This window comes from Macrosteles quadrilineatus, unplaced genomic scaffold, assembly GCF_028750875.1.
Source record: "Macrosteles quadrilineatus isolate MER2022 unplaced genomic scaffold, UCM_ALF_1.0 Scaffold_5__1_contigs__length_97177068, whole genome shotgun sequence".
NCBI lineage: Eukaryota > Metazoa > Arthropoda > Insecta > Hemiptera > Cicadellidae > Macrosteles > Macrosteles quadrilineatus.
In genome coordinates, this window is record NW_026542598.1 from 7,303,975 (window position 1) to 7,330,848 (window position 26,874).

The window sequence follows — 26,874 nt, forward strand, 5'->3', positions numbered from 1 at the left end:
TTTTAATGTACGATTCGATTTATAAAAATAAAACTGCTTAAAACTTGTACTAATGTTGATTTATATATTTTTTAATTAGTTATTGTCGTATAATATGCTTTCAAATGAAGGAACATTCATTATTTGTTTTTAATTTAAGTTTAATTTAAAATTCAATAATTAGGCCTAAGTACAAATTTCAAATAACTTGTCAATAAATATTTTATGAGATTATACAGCACTAGTAATTAATTGGTTTGAGCGGCTTAAAAATAAAATTTTTAGTAAAACTAACAATGTTGTAAAGAACAATATTCTGAGAAGGGTAAAAACACAACTCGATGTAAAAATCTTTATTTTTACTTTAACGTAAAAAGATATGTTAATTATCACAGTACAAATAATGCAACTTCTTATATAACCTACTCTTAAATATTTACACAACACTCCTTACATAAACAGATATAAAATTTATATAATGTAAGTTAAACTAAACATAGGTACTATCATCTATTACAAAACACACATGAATCAGACATTTGCGTCATCATACCAAACAATTGCGTCAGATCTTTCGTTGTTCATTGATGAGGATTCTAGCTGAAATTGCAGCTAATTTGGACTTCAAACAATTGAGCAATGACAGTTTACCTTGTTCTACAAAAGAACGAATCCAAACCCAAATGTAAGCTCCTATTCATTATTTTCGTATACAAATCTTCTTTTATAGGCCTACTACCGTATTGAATTGTCCTATATGTATGCCACTTATAACATTTAAAACTTATTTTAACTAAGTAGGCAAAATATCGACACGTAATAGTCTTTAAATATAAATACTTTTATTAAAAACACTTTCTGATTATAAAGCAAGATTATTTGGTTATCTAAGGAAAGGTTTTTGGTTCATACTATCCGTTACACACTAATAATGGTATTGTATAATGCCCTATTTAATTACGAAGAGATCATCGAGCATCTAAGAGAAACGGGAAACGACGAGATCTGGTCAAAGTCAAGATTCACGAGTTGAGCCTCTCAAAGGTTTAAGATTTATCCGAAGACAAGGCGTTTCGTCGTAACAAAATATTACTAGACTTTGAGATCTTGCCAAAAGATCAGGAGATTATGGTGCGTATCATTGAGTATGCCACTATAAAAACGAAGATCAGAATGTTACAAGACATTGGCAAACTATTAGAATCAGGAGATAATTAGGATTTGCCAAAAGACTCTGATACCTATTACAAAGGCAAGGAAGCATGAGCTGATAACAAAATAAATTGAGTATGAGACTTTTGCAATACACCCTGAGACTATAGCTTTTGCAAAATATCAGGGGACTATAACTTTGGCTAAATGTCAGGAGAGTGTGAGTTTTTAAGGCAAAATATCCGGAGACTTTAACTTTGGCTAAATATCAGGGTGGTATGAGTTTTTTTAGGCAAAATATTGGGGGACTATGAGACTTCTGCAATATATCAGGCAGGAGACAATGAGATTTTTTTAACATCAGTTGACTATGAGACTCTTGTTAAATTTCAGTTGACTATGAGACTCTAGCAAAGTATTGGGGGACTACGACGAGGAGCGGTAGGGCGCCTCTCCCGTGATACTGAAGGCAGCGATGAACACGTTGATGATTGTGATCAGAAACACTCCAACCACCACGTAGTTGTTGATCTGGTTGGCCTTCTCCAGCTTGGAATCACCCTTGAGATCGCAGCGACCCTTGAAGATAAGGGAGACTCCTACCGCCACCTTGAACAGAACAGGAGAGTTTACATACGACGATCATTAGAAAAAATAAACGTCATCAGCATTCTGACACATACTTTCTCCCATAAGCTTGTCTAAAACCTTTATCATGGGTAAGCGGTAAGAGTAAATATGATATTTTATAGTTAAAAATCACAAAAGTTGCAATAACTTTTGAAACGTAATTGTTACAGCAATGGGGTGTTGTACTATTTTTTTATCATTAGGACCAAACATATTAAGAACAGTCAAAAAGCTACTGAATTTTCTGTGTTTTAATTAACGCTGAAACACTATTAGATAAACTGCCACACAGCTGATTTACTTACATTATATCGCTGTTTTTGTGGTCATTATCTAACAAACACAATTCTCATCCCATTGTAATAATTTTTTAAGCTCTTTTTCGTGTCTATTTCATATCCGGTAACACTGATTACTAGTGTCGACGAAATTTTGTTTCTATTACTACGTTCTCCCCCTATACATAGTATATGGAGAAAGTATTGATTACGTCAAAATGTTCAAATTTGAGTTTTGAGTGGATATATTCGTTTTGGCCCCCCTGAACCCAAAAAAGGGATTTTCGAAGTTATGTCTCTGTGTGTGGATGTGTACAGAGCTACAGACCTCACCTGTAGTCCAATTTTGATGAAATTTTGTACGTATAGTAACTAATCCGTAGTATCTCTAGTCTTTTTTTTAATTTTTTCAAAATTTTTATTATTATTAGGAATTTCCCATAAAAACCATAAAATAACGGAAAAATCTGATTTTTATCTAAGATGACCGGGACGATTTTAATACAAATTTATTATGATATAGTCCTTTAAATTTCCAAAGTTATTGTAACTTATGTTATTTTCCCATAAAATAACAAAAAATTGGATTTTAGAAAAAAAACCGGGTTTGATTAAAATTAGTATGTTATGGTCCTTGTTTTCTAAACAAAATTACGCAACCCCCCATTGCTGTAACAATTATTGCTTAAAAGCTATTGCAAATTTTGTGATTTTCCCAAAAAAATATCATAGTTACTCCCACCGCCCATGATAAAGGTTGTTGACAAACTTATGAGAGAAAGTATGTGTCAGATTGCTGATGCCGTTAATTTTAGAGTTAATTTCACATTTATGCTCTACTGTTTGGTTGTATAGGGGATGAGTTATTGTTTATGATTAGATAGTTTTTGTTTGGTTAAACGAGGTTTCAAACGACTGAAGAAATAACAAGAAACAAATTGTATGCAAAACACGGTCTCTGCAGTGCACCGGATGGAACTAACAATAAAATTAGCTTCAGCGTTCCGTATGAGAAATTGGTATTCATTGGTAAAACGTATAATACTTGTTCTTTAATAGCACCTTTCAATGTAGACAATATTCAATAATATATGATTTTTTTTTGTATCACTAATTATGTTGTAGCAGCTATAAATAACTTGTTTTATAATCTTACGCTTGTGTCCTGTTCAAAGCTCGGGCAAAGAAAGCCACCAGTTTTCATCATTAGAAAGACAGCCTACCTGGGTGTGCTATTTACGACAAAACTAAGTTGAGCATGAGTTAGTAGCAAATGATATTACACACATCAGTAGACGAGATCTGATCATGGATGGACTGGTTCATTGACGAGGGTGGCTTTGAAGAACGCCTACGATATTGGGGAAGGACAATCGGTGTATTTTTTACCCTTGAGGCTAAAACTAGATTCCAATAGCAATATAGATACGTTGGTATACAGTTGTATTACCGACCTGAAACTGCGTTTGTTTTCTTTTTAACCGACTTCCCCACTACCAACAAAAGGAAAAGGTTCTCAATTTGTTTGTGGCGATGTTTTTTTTCTATGTATGTTCACCAATTTCTCTGTGATTCTTTTACCGATCAGTGTGGTTCCACCACCAAAATAACCAGGAGAGTTTCTATTTGGTACCTTATATATTATGTTTAAGTATAATATTTGTTTCGGTGAAAAATTCTGAAAACCTTAAATATTCAACATTAATTTTGTTTACATTTGTGCAGATTGTTTACATTTGTGCAGAGAAGGCAATTAATAATAATAACATTCCTACAGCTGTTAGTTGAAACCATTTAAATGAAGCTACAGACAATTCTTCTCATATTGATCAATAAACTATTTCTTGCCATGGAGCCTAAATGAATTACATTGAGAAAAGTGCATTTTGTTTTGGTTACTATAACAAATTTATTTTAACGTTTGACCTGATTTGTGTATACAGTAATTCTGTTTTTAGTATTCAATATTCTGACTTACAAAAACATATATGTTTCAGTGAATAGCTGTATGATGTTGACAAATAAAGGTGTACTGTGAAAACCAAAGCATTCGTAAAACAGGTCTAAATATAAATTAAATGCAATTATTCCTTACACGACCTAAGAAGTGTGACAGTGCATAATCGTCAATTAATTGTCTTAAAAATGTTAAATATTTTAATTACTAAACATGCATTTGCAGATGTGGAATGTTTATTGATATTCTCTACCCAGTTACTATATCATATCAATACTATTATGCCTGCTTCAGAAAGTCCTAGAGGAAGATGATTTGCAATTTCGACTAGGCTATATCTTGATCAAACAAAACCACCTACATGGCTTGCACCACTTTTAGCTGAACCAATCTTTCATATACATATTTCATTTGCAGATGTGGAATGTTTATTAATGTTCTCTACCCACTTACTATAACATATCAATACTATTATGCCTGCTTCGGAAAGTCCTAGAGGAAGATGATTTGCAATTTTGACTAGGCTATATCTTGAGCAAACAAAACCCCCTACATGACTTACACCACTTTTAGCTGAACCAATCTTTCATATAATATTTTCCAAAGGTACTATACGTGTTAACGACCAATTTTCCACTTTTGAGAGATTGTTTAGTGCTGGTAGCTGAGGAATAACTTTCATATTGTTCCAAAAGGCTTGAGACGTCACTGTATTTCTTTTTATAATGTAGAAGTACACCGATTGCAGGAAACGATGATGTCTGACATTTCAATGTATCTAGAAAAGACAATTAGTTTTTCATTAGGCCAAATGTAATGGACAACTCTTTCTTTCTTAAGGAATAGGCCTATCTAAAAATGTTTATTTTCATACCCATTGATTATGTAACCTGATCAGGTGACTCAAGCAGTTTTAAAATAATGATTGTTCTGTGGAACTTTTGATTGTTTCAAACAGTTTTGCTTATCAAAAAACCTCAAGTAATTAATATACTGTATAAAAAATTATACAGTCACTAAAAATCATGAAATAATTTATTTTTGTAAAAAAATACAACCGACTTCCAACGCTCTAAAAAGAATGAAATAATTTCAATAAAGTAAACTTTTGTATTAGGCAAGCTCACGTATTTCAAGTCGGCGCGGCTCAAACTGCAAATATGATTGAAATTAAATATTGTACGTATATTTTGAAAATCAATAAATTGTAGCTGGATAACATAAATATATAAAAAACATACTGAACTGTTTTGTTTATATATTAAAGGAAATATTTTCTTACAAGAGGTTCTACCCGCGAATTCACAGGTGAACAGAAGCCACCATTAAATTAATTTAATCAACTTTGACTTTATATTTCATTTAAAGGGCCCAAGTTCGAGAAATTGTCATCTGAAAGGGTGTTAAAAGCAGTGGAACCTTCATACCTTACGTCCTTAAATTGGGCGAGGTTGTACCTGAACACGCAGCTCTCTTTCACGACGTCTTTAATACTCTACTTTAATACTTTTCAATGAAATTGCGACCTGTTAAAGATCAGTGACAACCTCTTGGAACGAAGAACATACATGGTTTTTAATCCCATATTCATCGTGTTTCGAACACCTTTAATCACTCACTTGTATCAAACAGCTAGAAATAGCTTCACTGTCCATTCGCCGCACTTCTTTTAAGAACATAAAAGTAAATAATAAAATAATTAAACAAAAATGTAAACAAACAAACTAGATTTTGTCAATTCCATTGGCCAGCTGTTGTTCACTAAATTAATCGAATAATAACTTCCAAAACATGCAAGGCGTAGCCCTTTGGAAATCAGCCCATGGGGCAGAGCCCTTAGGGAGTTCGTCCATATCAATACTTTTCGGCAAATCTACACACTCTAAGCTTTATTTTGATGTGACATATGCCTATATTTTTATTTGGTAAATGGCCTTAACCGCTTACATAAAATTTGATTGTATCACTTTAATAGTATAATAGATATTTTATGTTTACTTCAGAATAATTAATCTATATGAATAGGAAAATAATTTAGTTTGATATTGTGATAGGGAAAAGAAGCTAGTTTAGTATTAAAACGTTACTTTTCCAAGTTAGAAACATTTAAATGTGTTATAATCCTTTTAAAGATGCTCGTTAATACCACTATAATGCCGATCTCTGATTACGGTAATAAAATAACACTTAACGCATAACTATGAAAAATACATGCAGATTAACACCTTTAGTTATAGATAGTCACCTGCAATATGGACACCCTTTTTCAATTTTGTATCAAAAATCATCATAGAGCCGCGCCGACTTAAAATACGTGAGCTTGCCTAATACAAAAGTTTACTTTATTGAAATTATTTCATTCTTTTTAGAGCGTTTGAAGTCGGTTGTATTTTTTTACAAAAATAAATTATTATAGCTGTAAAAAGAAAACAAAATATCTACATTGTGCATTATTAAAAAAAAAATGTATTACCATAGATAAAACATACGTATTACCACATAACAGGCTTTACAAAACCTGTCCATTCTGCCTTAATTGCATTTCAGAGGGATTCTATATCTATAATATCACCATGAAAACACTAATTATGAGATAGTGTTTAAATAAATTTAATTTAATACATTTAAATCCAAACAATTGGACGATAAGTGAGGGACGAGTAAGATGCCTTGTTACAGACTAAGACCATCTCTGGCTTACTTCATCATACGTATTTATTTATTGTACATGCAGTGATATTATTATACCATTTCATAACCTGAGTTAGCTGTTTTTGTATTGACAGACGCTCGGAAATGCAGGTAATTTTTTTTACTTTTTATTTATTTACTTCGGTTAGGACTATTAGCTACACGATGTAATATCACATTTAGCTACACGGGGACTACAACACAAAGGACTGCTAACAGATTCAAGAAATACGGAGTTTCAATAGCCTACAGGACTCAGAACACCATGAGTAAAATACTGCATCCAAAAATAGAAGATTGTAACAAATTTGACACTTCGGGCATCTATAAAATCAATTGTAACGATTGTGATAGCTTCTACATTGGACAGACTGTGAACTTCGTAAACCGCTACAAAAACCACATATCTGCGTGGAGGAACAACAAACCGGAAAGATCAAATGTCGCACAACACCTGTTACAAAATGGGCACTCACTAGGAAAAATGGAGGATAGTCTAGATATTTTAAAGAATTGTAAGAAAGGATATGTAATGAATGCTTGGGAAGAATTGTATATTTATAAGGAAAAATGTAAAGATAGAAATAAGTTGATTAATGAACAAATACATTTTGATTCCAGTTGTACTTAAAAAATGTATTGGCCGGTGCTTCCGGTAGCCAATAGGGTATAAGTAGGGACGCCATTCAAGATTCTTGTCATTCACCTATTGGGTCTGATGATGATTGGAGTGTCCAATCGAAATCGATCACCACTTACCATCGTTTTTGTATATTTACCGTCTTGTGAGTAACAGTATAAGCGTAAATATATGTTTTAAGTGTTATAAGACGTTTCTTTTATTTACTTTCCGTAAATTTAATAACACGTACAATGCTGATCAAGAAGTTATTTTATGACTATTAACTACCTATATTATTTATGAAAGTATGATATTTAGCGTGGCTGACCTTTCTAAGGATCGAACCAGCGACCTTCAGATTGAAAGGATGGAACTGTTAGCACTCATAAAAAACTAACCCAGACAATTATTAGTATTATGTTGAATATTCGGCGTCGGTATGACGATTGGTTCTAAAATATATAACGGCGTTCAATGCTGTCCTAATTTTGCTCGTAGGAAAACCACACGAACCACAGACAAGGGAACTTAGACAGGAAGAGGTTAGATATTCTAATATTGTCTTATCAGCTTGGCCTAACTGCAAACGTATTTCCATGTCCATGGCGTCAGCTGAATTATACAGGGTGTCCCGGAACTCTCTACCAATATTTTAGGGCATTGATCCTGGGTAAGAAACGTACCTAAATATCATATTTAAATTGTCCGAAAGTCCTTTGTTACTCACACAGCCGCCATTTTGTTTTTTCAGTTATTAATTTTTTTCTAAAGAATGGTTAAGGATACAAAATGGAAACTTTGCACAAACATTTATGCCAACTAGACAAAGCTACAAAAAAATTATGAAGATTTTTCAAATTCATAAAACAAAATGGCGGCCATTTAAAATTTTCTTTCTTCTAAGAATTTTCTTCTAAATAACTCAAAAACCATTGATTTTACAAAAACTTTAAGTGGCCGCCATTTTGTTTTATGAATTGAAAAAATCGTGATAATTTTTTGGTAGCTTTGTCTAGTTGTCATAAATGTTTGTGCAAAGTTTCCAATTCGTATGTTTAACCATTCTTTAGAAAAAAATTAATAACTGAAAAAACAAAATGGCGGCTGTGTGAGTAACTAAGGACTTCCGGACAGTTTAAATATGATATTTAGTTATGTTTCTTACCCAGGAGCAATGCCCTAAAATATTGGTAGAGAGTTCCGGGACACCATGTATAATTGAATTATATCTTCTCCTTGTCCACATAATAAAAACTCTTATTAACGATAAATAAAACGTAGGCTATACTTTGATTTGATGAAGTCACAAAAAATAAGCCAGTGAATCGCTTTAGATTTAAATTAAACTCGGAAATGTTCATCGTATTGCGACGAGAACGGCTGTTCACAACACATTCGTTGTAAATATTTTAATCCCTAATACAAAAAAATTAGCGTCATTCGCCTATTGGGTCTGATGATAATTGGAGTGTCCAATCGAAATCGATCACCACTTACCACCTTTTTTGTATTTACCGTCTTGTGAGTAACAGTACAAGCGTAAATATGTGTTTTAAGTGTTATAAGACGTTTCTTTATTTACTTTCCGTAAAAAATGAGCCAAGGAGATAAGCTGTGAATTTTCTATCTTTAGAACTGTTCGTTGTTTCACGTAATAAAATAGTCCCGATCCCGATCGGTAAAAATATTATTCAAATAACGTTATGTTTGAGCGAAATTCCCATATAGGGAATAAGCTATTACCGTAGGTCTCATAGTAAGATATAGATCTGGGACCGATTTACTTTTTTGTTTTGAGGTCCCATAAAAAACATCATAATTATAAGGATCATAACATATTAATTTTGACCAAAACCAGCTTTTCTCCAAGAATCCGATTTTTTTTTCATTTTATGGGGAATATAACAAAAGTTACAATAACTTTTGAACCGTAATTTTTACGGAAATTGGATTTTGTACAATTTTGTTCAGAATTTAAAGGTCTATAATACTTAATTTTTAAGAAAATCGTTCGGGTCATTTTCAAGAAAATCTTATCTTTTCGTTATTTTATGAGGTTTTATGGGGAAATCCCACCCCCATTAAAAATCTTAACTTCAAAAAATGAAAAAAACTTTCAAAATTTTAAGGACCATAAGATACTAAGTTGAATCAAAAACGGCCTTTTTAAAATCCTATTTTCTTTATTTTATGGGGGTCTTATGGGAAAATAACACAATTTACAAAAATTTTTACGGAAATTTGAGTCGTACCATTTTGATCAGAATTTAAAGAGCTACAACATACTGAATGTTTATCAAAATCGTCTAGGCCATTTTTGAGAAAATCCGATTTTTCCATTATTTTACGTGTTTTTATGGGACATTAATAAAAAATTCAAAAAAATTAAAAAAACGCCTAGAGATACCATGGATTAGAACCTACATACCAAATTTCATCGAAATCGGATCACAGGTGTAGTAGTCCTTAGCTCCGTACACATCCAGACACACACGCACACACAGACATCACTTCGAAAACCACTTTTTTGGGTCCATGGGGACCTAACACGGAGGATATACTCACTTAAAACTCAAACTCGAAAATTTTGACAAAAACAATACTTTATTCATATACTATGGTATAGGGGGAGGAAGTAAAAAGAAAACATTCGGATCAACTTCGAAGAAGAGAAGGTGCGGTAGACGATGGGGAGGGAAAAGTGTAATATTGGAATAAGCTGATAATTCGGTTTTATGTTTATTTTGTTATGTAATCCAATAATGTTATGTTTTGTTCTGTGATTTAATTTAGTTTAAGTTAGTTTTTGATTTTAAATGCTGTCGTAGTGACCAATCAACTCTCAAGGTCCAAGTTATATTTCTAAAAGTTCAATTTCGCGTAGGGAGATTTGTACCATTACAGATTTATACCTTCCCATAGTTGGTTACTATCGGTTACTAGGTTACTATGACTGTACTATCTTTGATGCGCGGATCACTTCAGCCGTTCAGGAGGAGTATATGTAAACAAAGGCAGGCGAGTATACGTAGTGTTAGAGCTCCGCTCAAAAACACTTTAATACATTCCCTACAGCAGTACTAAGTACTAAATACTTGTTAATCCTAAATGCTATTTCAATAGGGAATAAATCTGACAAGTTTATGAAAATATTTTAGTTCAAATACAAACAGGTAAACAAGAAACGGATTGGTCCGGTGGTTTTCTGCAGAGTGCGTCATTTTTAACTACGGCTACAACTAATAGGGTACAAGTTTTTTTAGGGTACTACAACTAATATTGTACGTTGTCTTAATTAAGTTACAATCTACATACTCAGTTTTTAGACAAACGTACTGAAAATATTTTGGTAGAGAACTCTAGCCAAATGTATGACTAGTTTTAGGATATTTTTGTGGCGTATGGGGTTTTCCTCGATCCTAAAAATCCTATTAAATATGCACGTCAGCCTCTTCAAAAAAATCTAAATGCACTCTTGCGTAAAAGTTTAATTGGCATAAAACATGTACGATATACTATATATTTACAAATACCTGCAATATAAGGCTGATCGAGATGAGGACGATGACCAAATAGTAGGTCTTGGAGTTGGAGCTGTACTCCAACACGAATCTCAGTTGATTAGCGTTGGCAGTCAGAAGGGCGATGTCCATCATCCCCTGGGCGACCGTCTTCTTGGCGGCGAAGGTGTTGGCCAGGGGCCGCTTCTTGGACGAGGGTTCCACGGCGACCGCCGGGTCTAGCTCGAGCGACGCTTCGTCCATCGCTCTCGGTCTGTCTGCAGACGCGCCACTACCACGACTGTCCGAGTGACCGGCTGTTTCCTTCCCGCCGATCAGCTGTTTCCTGGTAAATGTACCGACGCGTCACTGGGGTATTCCCTCTGACCCTCTCTCGACCGTTTCTCGTGTGTAAGGTTTAGGGTGATTCAAGCGTAGCTTTTCTCTCAAATATAGTTTCCTCATTGAAACTGGAATTAAAATCTTAATAAATTGTTTTTGCTATGATAGCAAGTAATTTCTTACTGATTAATCCAGTTTCGAAACAAAGAAATACATAGGCATATACAGGGTATTCCAAATGGTGGGGACATAATTGTAGTGATTCCTTGGGTCACAAAAGTAAAGTGATAAAAACAAGTAAACAATTGTTCTCAAAAGCGCGTGTCTATTATTATCCTAACATTAAAATATTCCAAATAGGGCTAAGTGTCGAACCTAACCTTACATTAACAGCATGGTTTTCATAATCAAGACATTAATAAGATGGAGTTTAAACTATATCAGCACCTCATCCCTTGAGGGGAATATTAGTGACAATTTTAATAGATTCATAACTTCCTTTAAAATCTATTTAAAGGCCAGTGGCCTTGAGGCAAAGTCGAAAGATGTTAAAGCCGCAATTCTAGTCAATGCAATGGGCGAAGATGCTATTGAACTCTTTTAAAGGTTCAGTATAGATGAAAAGGATAGAGAAGATTATGAAAAAGTGCTTGAAGCTTTTGAAGTTTATGTGAAACCTAAAAGTAACGTGGTAGTTGCATGGTTTGAATTCAACTGTAGAAACCAACAGCATGGGGAGACTTTTGACCATTTCTTAACATAATTGAAAAAAACTAACCAAGTTGTGTTATTTTGGGGACCTAACGGACAGCTTACTCAGAGACCGAATCATTTTGGGAATATCAGATAAATCACTACAAGAGAGAATTCTGCGGGAAGTGGACTTGACCCTAGACAAGACTGTTAAGTTATCCCGAGCTACCGAACTTGGAAGAAAACAAGCTGAAGAGCTGTTCTATTTGATTACTGAGGGTACACATAAAATCTATGGCTATTGGTATAGGTTAGGTATTTTGCAGCACCTTTAAAAGGAACTTAACTTTTTTTGTGACCTTGGTTCACCCTCCCCCCCCTTCCCCGTTTCAAATAATAAGTAAAGCTGATAATGAGATGTAATAAATAGCTTAGGGATGTTGCATTAGGAAAATAAAAATACAATAAAAAAGCTGTGTTTTTATTTGTTTAGAGATAGATGGATTAAGGTGATGTTCTACCAATTCTTAGGTATAGGGGTGGTTGGCGTACAGCGAGGGATCGGATGTGCAGTGCGGTTGAAGCGTCGCAGAATAGAGTCAGCAGACTTGGAGCTGTAGGGAGATCTGGTGGTCCTGTCAACATTCAAACAATCTTTCTTCATACATTGAACTGACTTGACAAAAGCTTTGACTAGGGCTCTAGATCAAAGGGCATCAAACTCCTCTAAAAATTGTGTTGTAGAGATATTAAATTTAAGATTTTGAAATTATCAACTATAATATTTCTTTATTGTGGGATAAGGTGTAAAACTCTTTTTTTATATGTCTAATTATAAATACTAGAGGTCGTCCAGTGGTCGAAAAATCAACCAAAAATATGTAATGAACAGACTTCTCTATTTTCACCCCACACTATGTGATTGGAATTTCTTCCATTTGTTTTGATTTTCTATTTAGATTTCCTTGTTATGTCGTCACCAGCATGGCAACCCATAAAGCCAGTGTTAATTTTTTTAATGTTAATTTCTTGAGCCTATTTTAATACATAAAGGGATTCTGCACATCTAAAGGAAAATATCTTTCTTACAGTGTGAGTAGATTTTCCCTGCGATGTACAATGCACACAAGCTGAGAAAAAAGGTTTTAAAGAAACATGCTTGCCTATTAACATATAGCCTCTAGATAACTTTTTTACTCATGTCTAATTATAAATATTATATGCTCCAATCAAAAATGTTTACAAAGAATCCAAAAATTATATTACATTTTTGATTCTAACACACTAAAGGGCCATTGTCCCTGAAGCGACTCTTGCGATAGTAGCTGAGCGACAGTAGCTGAGCGACAGTAGCTCAGCGATAGTAGCTAACCATGTCATTGTCCCTGAAGCGATTGTTCTAGAGCGATTTTGTTCATTTTGCTGACTTTTCGAGTGAATTGGTGCCATGAGTGCCATGACACCAGCTAATTTTAAAATGTTTTTTTACCTCACTTTCTTGTCCGGTACAAACTTTGCAATCAATAACTAACTTCCCGACGAGCTAGAGAATTGAAACTTGAAACATAGCTCACAAATGGATGACAATGCAATATCATATAATTTAATTTTCATATTCCCCTTGGGCTAAGCCCCATGGGCTTCCAAATATTCATGTTTACATTTTGGAAGAATGTAGGCCTAAATATATCAATTGAAGTCAGCTGTAAATACTAAAATTATTAGAAAATAATTATCAATACAAATAACTTTTAAAAATACCACATTTTTTAACACACTAAAAAGTAAAAATAATTTATAAATATGTGGAGAGAATAAATACTTGTAAGATTTAAAACGAAAAACGTGGGGAGCATGGAATAGATAATAATAGTTCAATAGGTGAAGATAATTCTAAATTAGCATGCCCCCCCCACGTTTTAAATCTTCAAGTATTTATTCAATACATTCTGTACTAACAGCTTTTCATCTTCTTCAGGGGTAGAAAGTAGCTTTGTATTCTTTGAAGACATTACGACCAAAACAAGTCTACACACAACACAAATCGCTCAGCAACTGCGACTCTTGACTCCCCTCAGAGCAGACCCGCTACAGTCGCTGTGTTCAGCCGCTAGCGGCTCCAGTCGCAGTCGCGTCAAGGACAATGGTCCCATTTGAAACAATACTAACCAGTGCTCAGCTACTATCCCTGAGCTACTATCGCTCAGCTACTATCGCAAGAGTCGCTTCAGAGACAATGCACCTTATGGAGCGTATAAAGCAAAGATGAGTGAAGGACGAGTGTAAGATGAGATGAATGAGATGAAGATGACAGCTTTGTTACTATATGGTCAGCTGGTTTTTGGCAATGAACCATTCATTTGTTAAAGCCCAATAATATAATACTGCAACCTCCTGCACCTTTACAAGGCGATCACTATCCACATTATTATATAGACAGGTCTGACACTTCCATTTGAATGACAAAATATTTTAAATCGTAGAAATAACTCAAGGTGTTTCTAAGACTTGACTATTAATAAAACTAGACATTTCATTCCCATGTTTAAAACTGTCACAATTTTTAAAATTAAAATCATGAATTAAAAAAAAAATGTGAGGCACCAGCAAGTTGTGCTGATCTAAATTAAAATTGTTTGTCGAATACTCAAATAATTTTACAAAGTCAAACTAATGGAATGGTGGATTGAGAGCCATAGTAACTGTAGCAACTGTAGAAGCCGCCAACTTGGTCAGCAATAAAAAATAAGGTAGAAAATAAAATTTGAGACACTCTAGGGCATTCTATGACTGGCTCACACAACTATGTTCTTTAAATAAAAAAATTGGCGACAGCTGATCTATAGATTGTCTACTTCAGTATCTTATAGTCAATGGATAAAGTCTCTAAGGAAATATTTAGGATCGAGGCAGATAAGGTAATATACAGCCTTTATTAAAACATACTGTTTTTGATGAACATGAACCTGGCTTACCTGTAAGAGTGAGAGATCTTAGACTTGGTCTTGTTTGGAGGAGACAGCTGCCTCAGCTGATGTTCCAACAGAGAGATGGACTGTTTCTGGTTCTTACATCGGCGTTCCCACACGTCTCTCTCAGACTGCAGCTCGTCCAGCCTCACTTGTAACATCAGGTAGCTGTGGGCGTCCGGGCTCTGAGGAACACATGACGGTTTACTCGATAGAGGATTTACATATTTAACCAGTCCTATTGAGGTACAAACTAACTTACTTAGTCCATTCATACTTAGCTTAAATACCTACCTTTGTATGGTTGCCATTTCAAATTAAATTATTAATGTATCAAACGCAAAAGTAAGTTATTTAGTATTCTACATGTAAAACTTTTATGTAGTTTTTTTTCTGTTTCCCATGTATTGTGACTATACAAAACCACATTTATTGTTCCCATACAGGTTTTTAATTGGGTAGCAGAGTCGTTTCATTATAGTGGTCACTTCAAATACTGGCACATTCAGAAAATAAACAAAACTATACAAAAATTGACAACTACACACAATTAATCTAGCTTGAACAATCATCCAGTAACTTCCAAGGCTAACATATACAATAAAAGCTTAACAGAAGTTTAAATTTTACTAAAAAGTTAAAATCTGAAAAAGTAATCCGTCGACTTTAAATGGTTCCAATAAAATGTAATCAATGGATAAAGTTATTTTGGTAGGTTAAATTTATTAAATTATAATTGATTGATAATAATTATTTATTTTATATTAGTAATATTTTTTCATCCAATTCAATACGGTATAAAAATAAAACTATTTCTCATAAAAAAGTTAATTATTTTGGGTTACCTACTGATTAAGCTTACAAAAGTCATATCTTATATTGCTCACCTTAAAGTTTGAGTTAAGCTTCTTGATATTGTGATTTATTATTTCAGCAGTGATTAGTTCATTTACATTCTGAAAAATAATAAAAAGGCAGTTATGAGGAAGTTAACAGAATGTCTGGCTACCCAAAGAGTAAGAGGAATCAGTGTGGTTTCTATTTTTCAATCAAGAAACAATACCTGACATCTGGTTTAAGTTTGTTTGAAGATGAGCTGTACTTAATTGATCTCCACAAAATTACAACCATCAGCTTGCAATTAAGGACATAGAGGATTCGTTTCTCTCGGCTTTTAAACAATCAAGAACAAAAATAAAATATGTACCTTGACCTCTTTCTGCTCCGTAAGTTTGTATTTTGACTCTTTCTGTTTAAAGTCCTGCCGCAAACTTCCAATGGAGAGCAGAACGTCATTGAGCTTAGACTTCAACGAGACTAATGTTTGACCCTTCTTCCCGATAGATTTTTTCAAATCCATTACTATTCTAGTTTTATGCTCAAAGTTTTCCTGAAGCTCCTTGTTCTCGATGATTAGTTTGTTGAGATCGATCGGATGGAGTCGTTCTCTCAGTTCAAGCCTCTGTTCTTCACGTGCAACCAGTCGATTGAACTCAATCTGGGTTGATTTTGTTTTTAGTTTCAGCTTTCTCAAGTCTCGATCACCATTTTGAAGTTCACTTTCCACAAATCTGTTAAGTGTTACAAATTTTAAATCTTAATTTTTAAAGTTTTTTTTAAGAACACTGTATGTTGTTAGATATTTTTAAGAGTTTGTGAGGGATGGATCAGAATGCTCATCTAAGAGAAAACTTTGGCAGCACGCAATAAGCTATACAACAACAAAAATATACAGAAAAATTAATTTTTGCTATGAGTATTTGCACTGGGTAGCCCTTATTCTCCATAATAAGCTATAGCTTGAAGCTCAGGTCTGAAATTTTGTAAGAACTGCCTATCAAACAGCAAAACTTGAATTTCTTCGTAGACCGAATTCTAGACTTAATTTTACATTATCAAACTAAAATTACCTTAGAAACTTATCATGAAATACCCGACCAGTTTTCTTATCCACGCTGTGTTTGACAAAGTTCTCAAAAGCTGTTTTGGTCTCTTCTATAAGAAGAATGTCAGATCTGATATTCTCTTCTTCAGTTTCAAGTAAAAATTTTGCAGATTGAAAGCGTTTGTATAGTTTGTCCATTGTGATTCTACTTTCATCTAATTCTCTGTCGACCATATCTATTTTGAACAAAGGACATATCCTGCAAAAATAAAAAATGAGAAATAATTAAAAAAATAAGAAAATATAATATAATGTTTTGATTTGAGATTAGACTGGTAGATTAGATGTTTGGATTTCACAGTGAATTTTAATTTGAGATTAGACAAACAAACAATTGGTTTTTGTTAGGTAAAATTAACTATACAGTGGTAACTTCCTAATAGTTCTTAGTTATACCATTGTGCTACTTGTCAACTAAGACTGAAAATGCTGTCAGTGACAGAGAAATATTCTAATGTGTTCTGTCTCTTGTGCCAGTTTGGACTCTTTCCCATTCAGGTAAGCCTGCTATCCTCACAAAAAATTGTTATTTGGGAAATAGTGTTTGCTGGACACACACAAAGCATGGACAGAATATTAGCCTGATTTAAGGTGAAACTCACAGAGTTTACCCATTCCATCAAATTCCACCAGATCTACTCAAGCTTACTGTTTTTAGGAGGGCCTCCCTCGCAAAGCTTTGCCACAGACAGGGTGAGCTCCTCATGTGTTGTAGGCTACATACCAGAAATGATAAAGATGCAGAATTCAAACCCTCAATCTCCTGTGCTATCTCCTGGCTTGAGAGATGACACTTCAGGCCGTTTGGCCACAATCAGACCTATATATCTAACGTAATAACAGCACTGATCAACCGAAAGCTAAAGCTTGGTTCTTAACTTGACTCCCAGGCTGAACCAAGTGTAGCTGTCAGCTGTTTCTCTTCTTTGAGGTTTATACTCACATAGACAGTTGTAAGAGTAAGTTTGGTTATGTTACACCTGGATATATCGAACTCTAGAGGAAAATTACCAATCTTCATATACCAACAACTCAGAACTTGGAGGAAAAATTCTTAAGCAAAGAAACAATCCAACCTGTAAGCACTGATGGAGGAGTGTGCAAGACTGTGGGACATGTGACCATGACGACTTGTAGTGCGGGAGGGAGTGGGGGAACGGCCACTGGCTGAGGTAGAATAAGAGCTGCGAGGGGTGTGAATGGAGAACAACCCACTCATGCGCAGGCTGGACGGCTGCTCTGAGAACTTGTCAACTCCTGCGACGTCAAGCAAGTTCAAATACAATCACAGAGACACATATAAATATAAATATAAACATAAATATAAATATATAAATAGCTGGGTATGGGTAGCTGAGTGGTGCTCTGTCTAGTAGAGTGGTAACTGTCTGTAGTGTGAGTGGTAGCTGTGTTTGGTGTGTGCCTGATGTTTTGTAATCAGGAGTTTGCCAATTCTATCCAGAGGAAAGCAGGGGGAGCCCAGGGGGGTCTGCATATATATTGGGATATTATTTTATATTTAAAATATAAATAAAAAATAAGAAGTAAAAAAATAAAGTTTGGATTTATTATGTTAAACATTTTCCTCAAAGAAGACTCCCAGGCCATAGTTGGTTTGATCACCTCTTCCCCCCTCCTATTCAACTGGCTGGATTTGCCGATGGAGAAAAGTTAAAGTAGCTTTTCGATGGTTTGAAACTGGGACCAGTCGTCCTTTTATCATTGGATTTATAATGCTGCTGGCTAAAGCAATAGCTGATCTTAGTGAGAAACAAAGCCACACAATGCATCTTTATTCATAGTTAGGTTGGAATATACCCAATCGTATCCCCATCATAATTGGTACCGTAAGGATTTAATCATTAAGTGTGGCGAGTGAGCAGGATGTAGACTGGTAACCATCCTCTCTCCATCATGATTTATGTTATTTTGAACAGTAATCTTAAAAAATTGTTGATTGATGTCTCTAAGATTGGGGAGGGGAAGTTTTATGTCCTTCTCACACTACAATCCACACAGCATGCTAATCAACAATAATAATATAGCCTACTTTACACACTACCTATACTGTCTGTCACACTGGAAGGAACATCTAGTTGTTTAGGATCCCTTCCTATAAAATATTCTAAAATATTTTTTTAATTCTCAACAATAAACTCACCTACCAACAATGTAGGACATCTCTTCCTTAAATATCTCTCAAAAATCTCAGCTTTCAAGGCAAAAGTGAAATTATTATTTTTTAATGATTCCACATCAGCTGCAAGATCTTGTAAATTTGAATACTCTGTAACATTTGGATTCATTACATTCTGACCAAAATATATTGGAAAACTATAACACAGTTTAGGATTATAAACATTATCGGTACTCGTAAAAAAGTGCAATTTCAATTAAAGCATTAGCTACGTTCCATTTCTGAAGATTTTTATTAAACTTATTTAGAGAACTGAGGCAATACTGAGATACTGGTAAGTAAAGGACTTTATAAAAAAAGTTTACTTAGATTATAAATACAATTTATAAGACGTACTGAAAATGTTTGTTAAAATAAAATAATAAATTTGACAAGCAACTGCTTCCTCTAACTTTTGCAGTTTGTGTGAACAAATTATTGTAGAACTGGAGTATTTGTGTTTTCAAGAGCAAGAGGAAAATGATCCTAGTGGCACATTTAGTGACAGAGATAAACCGGTTGAACAAAACCAGTTTTCACAAAGACTCAAGTTCTCTGCCTTCCAAAACTTATCCACAGTGTATTAAGCAAAAGACCTCACTAAAGATTACATCTCATTCTGGGGTGGTAAGAATATAGTAATATTTTCTTCCCACCATAAAACGAGCTGTAATCTTTCTTATTAGGTACCTATCTTTCTAGAACGAGAAGACACACTGTCTTCTCGTCCATCTGGAAGTTACATGAGCATAGCCTGGATTTGCTTGGATAAGTTTGACTTCTTCTACAATTGAGTCACACTTGCTGGGCCTGGTTGTGACAGAAGGATCTTATTGAGTGAAGGACTTCAGGAAGAACTATTTCCCAATACTAAACCCTTTGAGGTTGAATTTTTTACAATTTTTCGCCTAGTATAGTTTGCCATTAGAGCAGTCAGGAAAATGGCGCCCGGCGATCTACTTGCCATTCGACTGCAAAAATAAACGTTTTAATTTTTTTTTGCCATTTTCGAGCAGTCGGGAAAATGGCGGGCGACGACCTATACTCGCCATTCGACCGCAAAGGGTTAACAGGTGTCCTGTGTTCTGAGAGCAAGCATAAATTAAGGTCTTCAGTGCCATTGAATCTCTCTACTTGGCCATTCCCTCTATATAGTTATAAGCAGAAGAGTGGCATGATGGATGCAATACCATGAATTATTAGTAAGGAGTTTACCTTCGTCCTGAATGGATGCACGAAGATATACCGAAAATTGTAAAAAGTTCTTTCAGTTTCTCAACCAGTGTACTGGAAGTCATGATTGGGAAAAGAAAATATGGATACCGTGAATATTTGTCAACGATAGTTAATATATCCATACTTATTTTGTGTAGCACTTGGAATTGGGCCCTTTAAAGTCTAAGTTCAGGCACTCAAAAGGTGCTGTAGCTTTGATTAATGTGCCTTTTATATTTGCAAAAACCTTGACTTACATTTAGCACAAATTCAACATTATGGGCTGTACGACATAACTTCTTCCAGTGAAAAAGGTAAGAGTGCTCTTTGAAAATATCTTGCCCTAAGACAACATCGGCTCATAAGCCGTCTAGAACAGAGTTTAGTTTCTTATTATGTAGACCTTGAATTGAGAAATCATCAAAACTGTAGTAACAATATTATTGCTAACTTTTAATTTAATTTAGATATATTTGATATAGCCCAAGGTGAAAGTATACACACTGTTTAGGTAATAGAAAAATGTATTTTACCTTCGATATTTTTGTTGCGAGAATGCCTTGAAATCTGAGACGGAACTTCCATTATGAATTTTTGAATTTACAGATAAAAACACAAATTTAAACTCCTAATAGATAGCATATATTAAAACATAACCAACCAAATTAATTTTGTTATTGATGAAGGAAGCAAAGTTACCTTGGATACAGCTGTTTCTAAGGTAAACAAACTCTTTCAGCTGGAAAGTTGAACAAGAATAATGTATGGCCAATGTATAAAGTTAAATAAAAACCAATATGAGCAGAGAAAAATTTGTAGATCTCATTGATTAAGTAGTTTATTTAGATAGGTACCCATTATTTTAAAATGATCCAAATATAACCAAAGGCAAAAACAAAAAAACAAACGATGAAATCCCATGATAACATACAATTAATTATAATTTAATTGTTATACATATTAAACATATATATATATTGTACATGTACTATATTATTTGAGTAGAATAGGTATATCGCAGATGTATTAGCATAGCATTATCATGGATTGTACCGGTATGAGATTATCACAAATTTAATGTACCGGTACAGATCATGTCAATTTGGAGAGGTGAACAGGATTTGTATACATCCAAGAACCATTCCCCACCACATCGCTTTTATTTTGAACAGTTAGTTATTTTAACAATTAGTAGGATACCTCAGCCTCTAGATTAGTGTTTCTCTAACTGTTGATGGACAATTTTCCACATTCCTCCTTACATGCTATCCTAATTGAAACCACTCTATTACATTTTTCTTTCATTTTATTCTTCAAGTACCTATATATGGCTCTTATAAAAAATACGAAAAAGGTTTGGCTAAGCCACAACAAAGACAAAAGTTTCACACTTTTTAAATATAGCAAACAGTTTTATTTGTTTTCAGCAACTCTATGATGTGCTATTCCCCTCTGTTTACTGTTTATACTGTTTATACTGTTCGATGAAATGGCGACCATACATAGTAGGTATTTTAAGCCAAGTATGAATGGAGATGAGTGTAGGATGAGTGGCGCGATCTTGTAGTCTTGTTAGTGACTAAGGCCGACATTCCTTAGACACAGCTGTTAATTAATAGCCCATACAGCTAATGGCAACTAAGGGACCTACAGTTTATAGTGGAATCCGAACCACATTTTTCCTTGGTATATACGAATTGGTTTAATTATCAGGATAGTACTGCGGATAGTCGTAGTACTCACTAGTGCGGACGTTAATACACACCAGGGAGTATCACATCCACAATGCATGCCTATAAATATCCACAATTCTCTGGAGCTGCCATTGTTTCCTTGCCAAATTCTGTGGCGCTGCCCTTAAAACTTGAAGCATTCTCAAGGACACCTAGTCTGGAGTCTAGCCACATGGTACCGGAGTGATTTTGGTGAATGCTTATGCTTGTTCTATCACCTTGTGCCCAAGAGCATGTCACTGGTTTTAGTTACAGTAGTAGGTAGTAGCTGTAGTAGCTTGGTTCTAGGTTGAAGCTGGTTTAAGTTGGAAATTTTGAGACCTCTTTCCCTCACAAATAAGCAAGACTTTTCTTTTCCTATACTGGTACATTAATTATTCTATAATGGATTAACCAATTCCAGAATGCAGAATATGTGGGCGATCCAGAATAAAAATTGGAAGCAGCCCCAGCTAGGGGTCTGTAATATTTTAAAAATCTGCTTATAGATCAAAATTTTTTTTAAGTCTGCTGTCAGATGGGTTTGAATAAGCATCTGAATAAATCGCAAAGGTGTAATGTGCAATTGTGTAAATGTAATTATGTACTGTATGTGTAATTGTGGGTGAGGTTCATAATGTCCAAATTTCACAAACTCCAACGTCTAAAATATTAAATAAACAGTGTGTTTCATAACCTCCAAACTTCATAAACTCCAAAACTATAACTTTCAAATAAGCACAGTTTCACAATGTCCAAATTTCACAAACTCCAACTTTTAAATACCTATCAAATAAACAGAGCGGTTCATAACCTCCAAGTTTCATAAGCTCCAACCTCCAACGGTACAGTCTCTGCCGTAAGTCAATCGAATTGGCGGGATACCGAGGCGGACGGGCCGAATGAACCTCTCTGTTTTACACAAACATACATTCACTAAACCTGCTCTGCTACACTTATTTCTTAACATACAAATTTCAAATTGATATATTATTTTTCTGGAAAAACCAGTGCTCATTACTATGTAGCTAGTTTTTACCTTAACATATTTTTTATAATTTATTTAGGCAAATTAAAACAGATGATTGTTTTTTAACACCATAAAAAACATGAAAAATGTAGTAAGCGAGGAACTTTTTTATTTTTTGGTCAGGAAAAAAATTCCTGCGGCAAAGTTTTGGATCAAAGTATGAATTTTATTTTTTATTTGAAGCTTTTTTGTGATACGGAGCCTGCTTGTATAATTTTTAAGCGATTAAAAATAGGCATAAAATCGCTTGGCGCGGCATTGGCGCTAGGAGTTTGGCCGGCTCAGCATCAGTTTACGGGATATAGAAACTGAGTTTCTATAGGTCGACCATTAATTTACAGGCGTATGTTTGTGCATTTTAATGCTTACCGGTAGTCTATAGTTAAAAAAATTCTTTGATATAAATGCTTCCCCGATTGTAATTTCGGAAATTGTCTTCGTGAAATACGAAAAGGCATATAAAGATGTGGAGATAATTTAAGTTCTTGGTAAAACCCACTGAATTAGCGACCTGGCCCAGTTATTATTTCAACTTTTATTCTCCTTTCGTTAAGGTAAACTAAATTAGTGTAAATGCATCCCTTTGACTAAACTTTACCCTAGATTTGGTTCTGGTCAAAATAATATAAACAAAAATAGAAACTACTCTTATTCTAAGTTTATGTGGTGGAATTCCTGCTAAAAGTGCGATTGACTTTACATTCTATCGAAATAGGCCTATTTAAAACGTTCACCCCCGCATTTTAAGACACCAGGGCAATCCCTGACAGTCGTCGGTTTAAATTTAGAAAATGCATGCTTTCACACGGACAGCTGTACACATATATATACAAATATAACAATTTTAACGAATTGTGTTTTTGGCTCCTGGGGACATCAAAATCAAAAAGTAAATCGGTCCCGGACCTAGGTCTTACCATGCCACCGATGGTAATAGCTACTGTACTTTCTTATAGGGAAATTTGCTAAATAGAATCTAAAAACTTTACAAGGTACCTATCTAATAACTTGTTGAATTATTTACATTGAACACTATTTTTAAATAGAATATGCAATAATCGTTACAACAACAACAACTTCATACCTTAATATTTTATACGACAGTCAAAGACTCCACTGTTTGTGATTACGCATTTTTATTGGTAAATAAGAGGTATACAATGCTTTAGCTCTCCACTGAAAAGGCAATCCAAATATAAATTATCACCTTGTAAAAACTTGAACATTATTGAACTAGCCACATTAAGTTGCAAAGAGAAACGAGACTGCTGTGAGTAAAAAAGTGTAAATACTCGAGTATGAGCTTTTATTGAAACGTGACCTACAATATGATGTATAAGTTAAATCCTACTTATAAAAATGTATTTCTGCGTTTATGTATGTTAGTTTCTACCTTTTTATGTAGTTTAAACTCATCCTTTTAGTGGGTAGAATGAATAAAGTACAAGGTTTTCGGCACTTTTCTAACAAAGGGCTATTTTTACACATAACAAAAAAACAACTGATGTAATCATCATGAAATGTTAACAGCTATTAGAAAATATACTTATAAAACATATTTATATGTTTTAAAATTTTTCATCGGTGAAAAATCTCTTACGATATTTGTAATGTAATAATTGGAGGTTATGAACCACTCTGTTTATTTAATATTTTAAGCGTTGGAGTTTGTGAAATTTGGAGTTTATGAAACGCTCCCGTAATTGTTACAGTTATTATTTAGGATTTAAAATAGTTTTATTGTTATTTATAGGATCTGGGGCCCAATATGGTGCAAAAGAAAATCACTACCTATCATTTTTTTGTTTTGTTTTGGGCTATCAACATCTGAATCACAATAAATCACTTTTAGTTTTAAGTATGGAGAATCACGAATCAAGACAAAAATGAATGAGAATGTATGAGTTCTGTCTGTTCTGAGTAATACAAAAATTTTACACGCATCAGATATAAAATTTGTACAGGTAGCTGTGCTGTTATCACTATGATCACTCAGCAGTATATATGATAACATGATTAAGGGCACTTCACTGTCCTTCACTGAAAGACCCAATCCCAATACAGTTTGCGAGGGGGGGAGGGCCCTGATGTTCCTGATCATTGGGCTTTAAATAAAATGGTCCTGGCTAATGAAACAGCTGATCTTAGACAGTAACAAAGCTATATACAGTATTACAGTACACAGATCATCCAAAGCCCACTAGAAAAACAGGCCATGCTGCAGTGCGGGCAGTGCAACACTACGTTACAGTGGTGGATAGTAATAAACTCTTACCATTAAAATCTTACAAACGGCCAGTTTATTTACCTAAAACATATGGGATATGGCAATGAATTTTTCAAATGAATCTATCCACTATAGTATGACGTCATGGGTCCTGCAGCGTGGCCTATCTCACATCATCATTCTACTCTCATTATTTGGATTAAAATACGCAGGTGGTGTCCCCATATAAATCATTCATGATTAACACAGATTGATCCTGTTTCCTTGATTGATCCTGTTTCCTCGTGGCTATTCCAGGAATTGTAACTGTAGACACTCTATCGATAACACTACTATTCAAAGTTTGAACACTTCCGATTTTAGGGTCGACGGTCGTAGGGCTATTTTCTTGTTAATTTCAGATACATAGCCTACCTTACATGTTTATTTTTAAATTTGATGTAGAATAAAAAACAGGAGCATTATTGCGATGCTCCAGTGCTTAATTGGAATCTTATAAAAATATCCTTTACATAAGGTACATATTAAACTCTAGATGAATAAGGAAAACATACGCTCCTTACTTGGACCAGCTAGCGTAAGGAACTCAAATTTCATCTACAAGAATAACCCTATTGACAATGGCACAATAATAAGATTATATTGATTATTAACGCAGTGTTGAAAAAATACTTCACAGAATTTCATTGCAAAAAGTGCAAGGAGTGGTACTTGACTTGAGTATTAGTAGAGGTTCAATCTGTTCTATTTCCATCAGCTGATGGATGTAAAGTTTGAGTAGCAGAAGCAGACGACCAGACGTCTCTTTTTGAGTAGGATTTATGAGTTGGAACTTGGAATTTTGGTCTGGGGAGTTTTGTTGATGTGATGTATCGACGTAATGTCGTTAAATTGCTTGGACTATAGTCTTTAGATCCTTCTTCACGTACACAACATTGGTTTTTATAGTGGTTTTTATTTATTAACTCTTAAGTATTGCTTTTTTACCTTGCAAGTGGACTAGTCCTCGTGCTGTTCAGGTTAAATTCTTTTTGGAACTAGTGAATGTTGGAGACCAAAATGAAGTGGATTCCTTTCATTAGTTTTCGATTGGCATTTATTGTTGGCTACTTCTACTCTTGAATTATGTGATCTAAAGGAGTGTTAATTTATATGTTTAGTGTATAAGTTTAACATGAACATATAAACAACATGTTTGTTGTCATAAAATAGTGAGCCCAGTCTTGAAGTAGGCTAGGCCTACCTAGGCTAGTGAAACTTTAAGCTACTTTGACTCATTTCCTAAAATGTACTTAGCCTTTGTTGTACCATAAACTGTGTATTGTAAGGAAATATGACAATAATATCGTGCAAGATGATGTTTACTGGTGGAACTCACTCAAGAAAGAGAAGTATTAGCAATTCCCAGAAAAGGCATGGACCTTCGAATCAGGAAAGAGGAAGACCAGTTGCAGGATCATCAGCTTACCAAGAAGTATGACATAAATTATGTATTTCTAATAGAGTAAGATGTGATTACTTATATGCAAATTCCTCTAAGTTACAGGTATTAGCCTATGTGTAGAAGATGACAGAGGTAGGCCAAGGTGTAGACCTATGTCTGGCCATAGGCCTACGTAAAGCAAAACGTTCTAAAAGTTACCTAGCCTAAATTTGATGACAGATAGGGTACGGTAAGTTAACTTTCTACCAATTTTTTTGTTTAGCCTACATCTGAAAACATAAAAATGTAATAAAAAAAATCTAGGTAAATTAA

The 26,874-nt window shown here is 34.3% G+C and overlaps 3 protein-coding genes across 6 annotated transcripts in view; 1 reads left to right on the forward strand and 2 right to left on the reverse strand.

Annotated features, from left to right (window-relative positions):
* Positions 1-328: 328 nt before the first annotated feature.
* LOC128994898 (ninjurin-A-like) lies at positions 329-11,135 on the reverse strand. Its single transcript, XM_054419727.1, has 2 exons — positions 10,843-11,135; positions 329-1,740 (listed from the first exon to the last, which is right to left on the reverse strand). The coding sequence occupies exons 1-2, from the start codon at positions 11,071-11,073 to the stop codon at positions 1,558-1,560; spliced, it is 414 nt and encodes a 137-aa protein (XP_054275702.1). The 5' UTR covers positions 11,074-11,135; the 3' UTR covers positions 329-1,557.
* A 1,169-nt stretch (positions 11,136-12,304) lies between these two features.
* On the reverse strand, positions 12,305-25,746 carry LOC128994736 (coiled-coil domain-containing protein 113-like). Of its 3 annotated transcripts, none has more exons than XM_054419483.1 (8): positions 25,682-25,746; positions 18,920-19,045; positions 17,835-18,015; positions 16,724-16,957; positions 16,021-16,384; positions 15,701-15,769; positions 14,820-14,998; positions 12,305-12,479 (listed from the first exon to the last, which is right to left on the reverse strand). In XM_054419483.1, the coding sequence occupies exons 1-8, from the start codon at positions 25,713-25,715 to the stop codon at positions 12,362-12,364; spliced, it is 1,305 nt and encodes a 434-aa protein (XP_054275458.1). In that variant the 5' UTR covers positions 25,716-25,746; the 3' UTR covers positions 12,305-12,361. The 3 variants fall into 3 exon arrangements, with proteins under 3 accessions (XP_054275458.1, XP_054275457.1, XP_054275459.1); XM_054419482.1 differs by lacking the exon at positions 25,682-25,746 and adding an exon at positions 20,683-20,849; XM_054419484.1 differs by lacking the exon at positions 25,682-25,746 and adding an exon at positions 20,683-20,835 and having other exon boundaries at positions 18,924-19,045.
* Positions 25,747-26,037: 291 nt separating this feature from the next.
* The window catches only part of LOC128995361 (putative protein kinase C delta type homolog), an 88,829-nt gene continuing 87,992 nt past the window's right edge, over positions 26,038-26,874 (forward strand). For both annotated transcript variants that reach the window (XM_054420364.1, XM_054420365.1), the window contains exon 1: positions 26,038-26,592. In XM_054420364.1, coding sequence (XP_054276339.1) covers positions 26,452-26,592 — 141 coding nt within the window. In that variant the 5' untranslated portion in view covers positions 26,038-26,451. The remainder of the gene's footprint in view (positions 26,593-26,874) is intronic.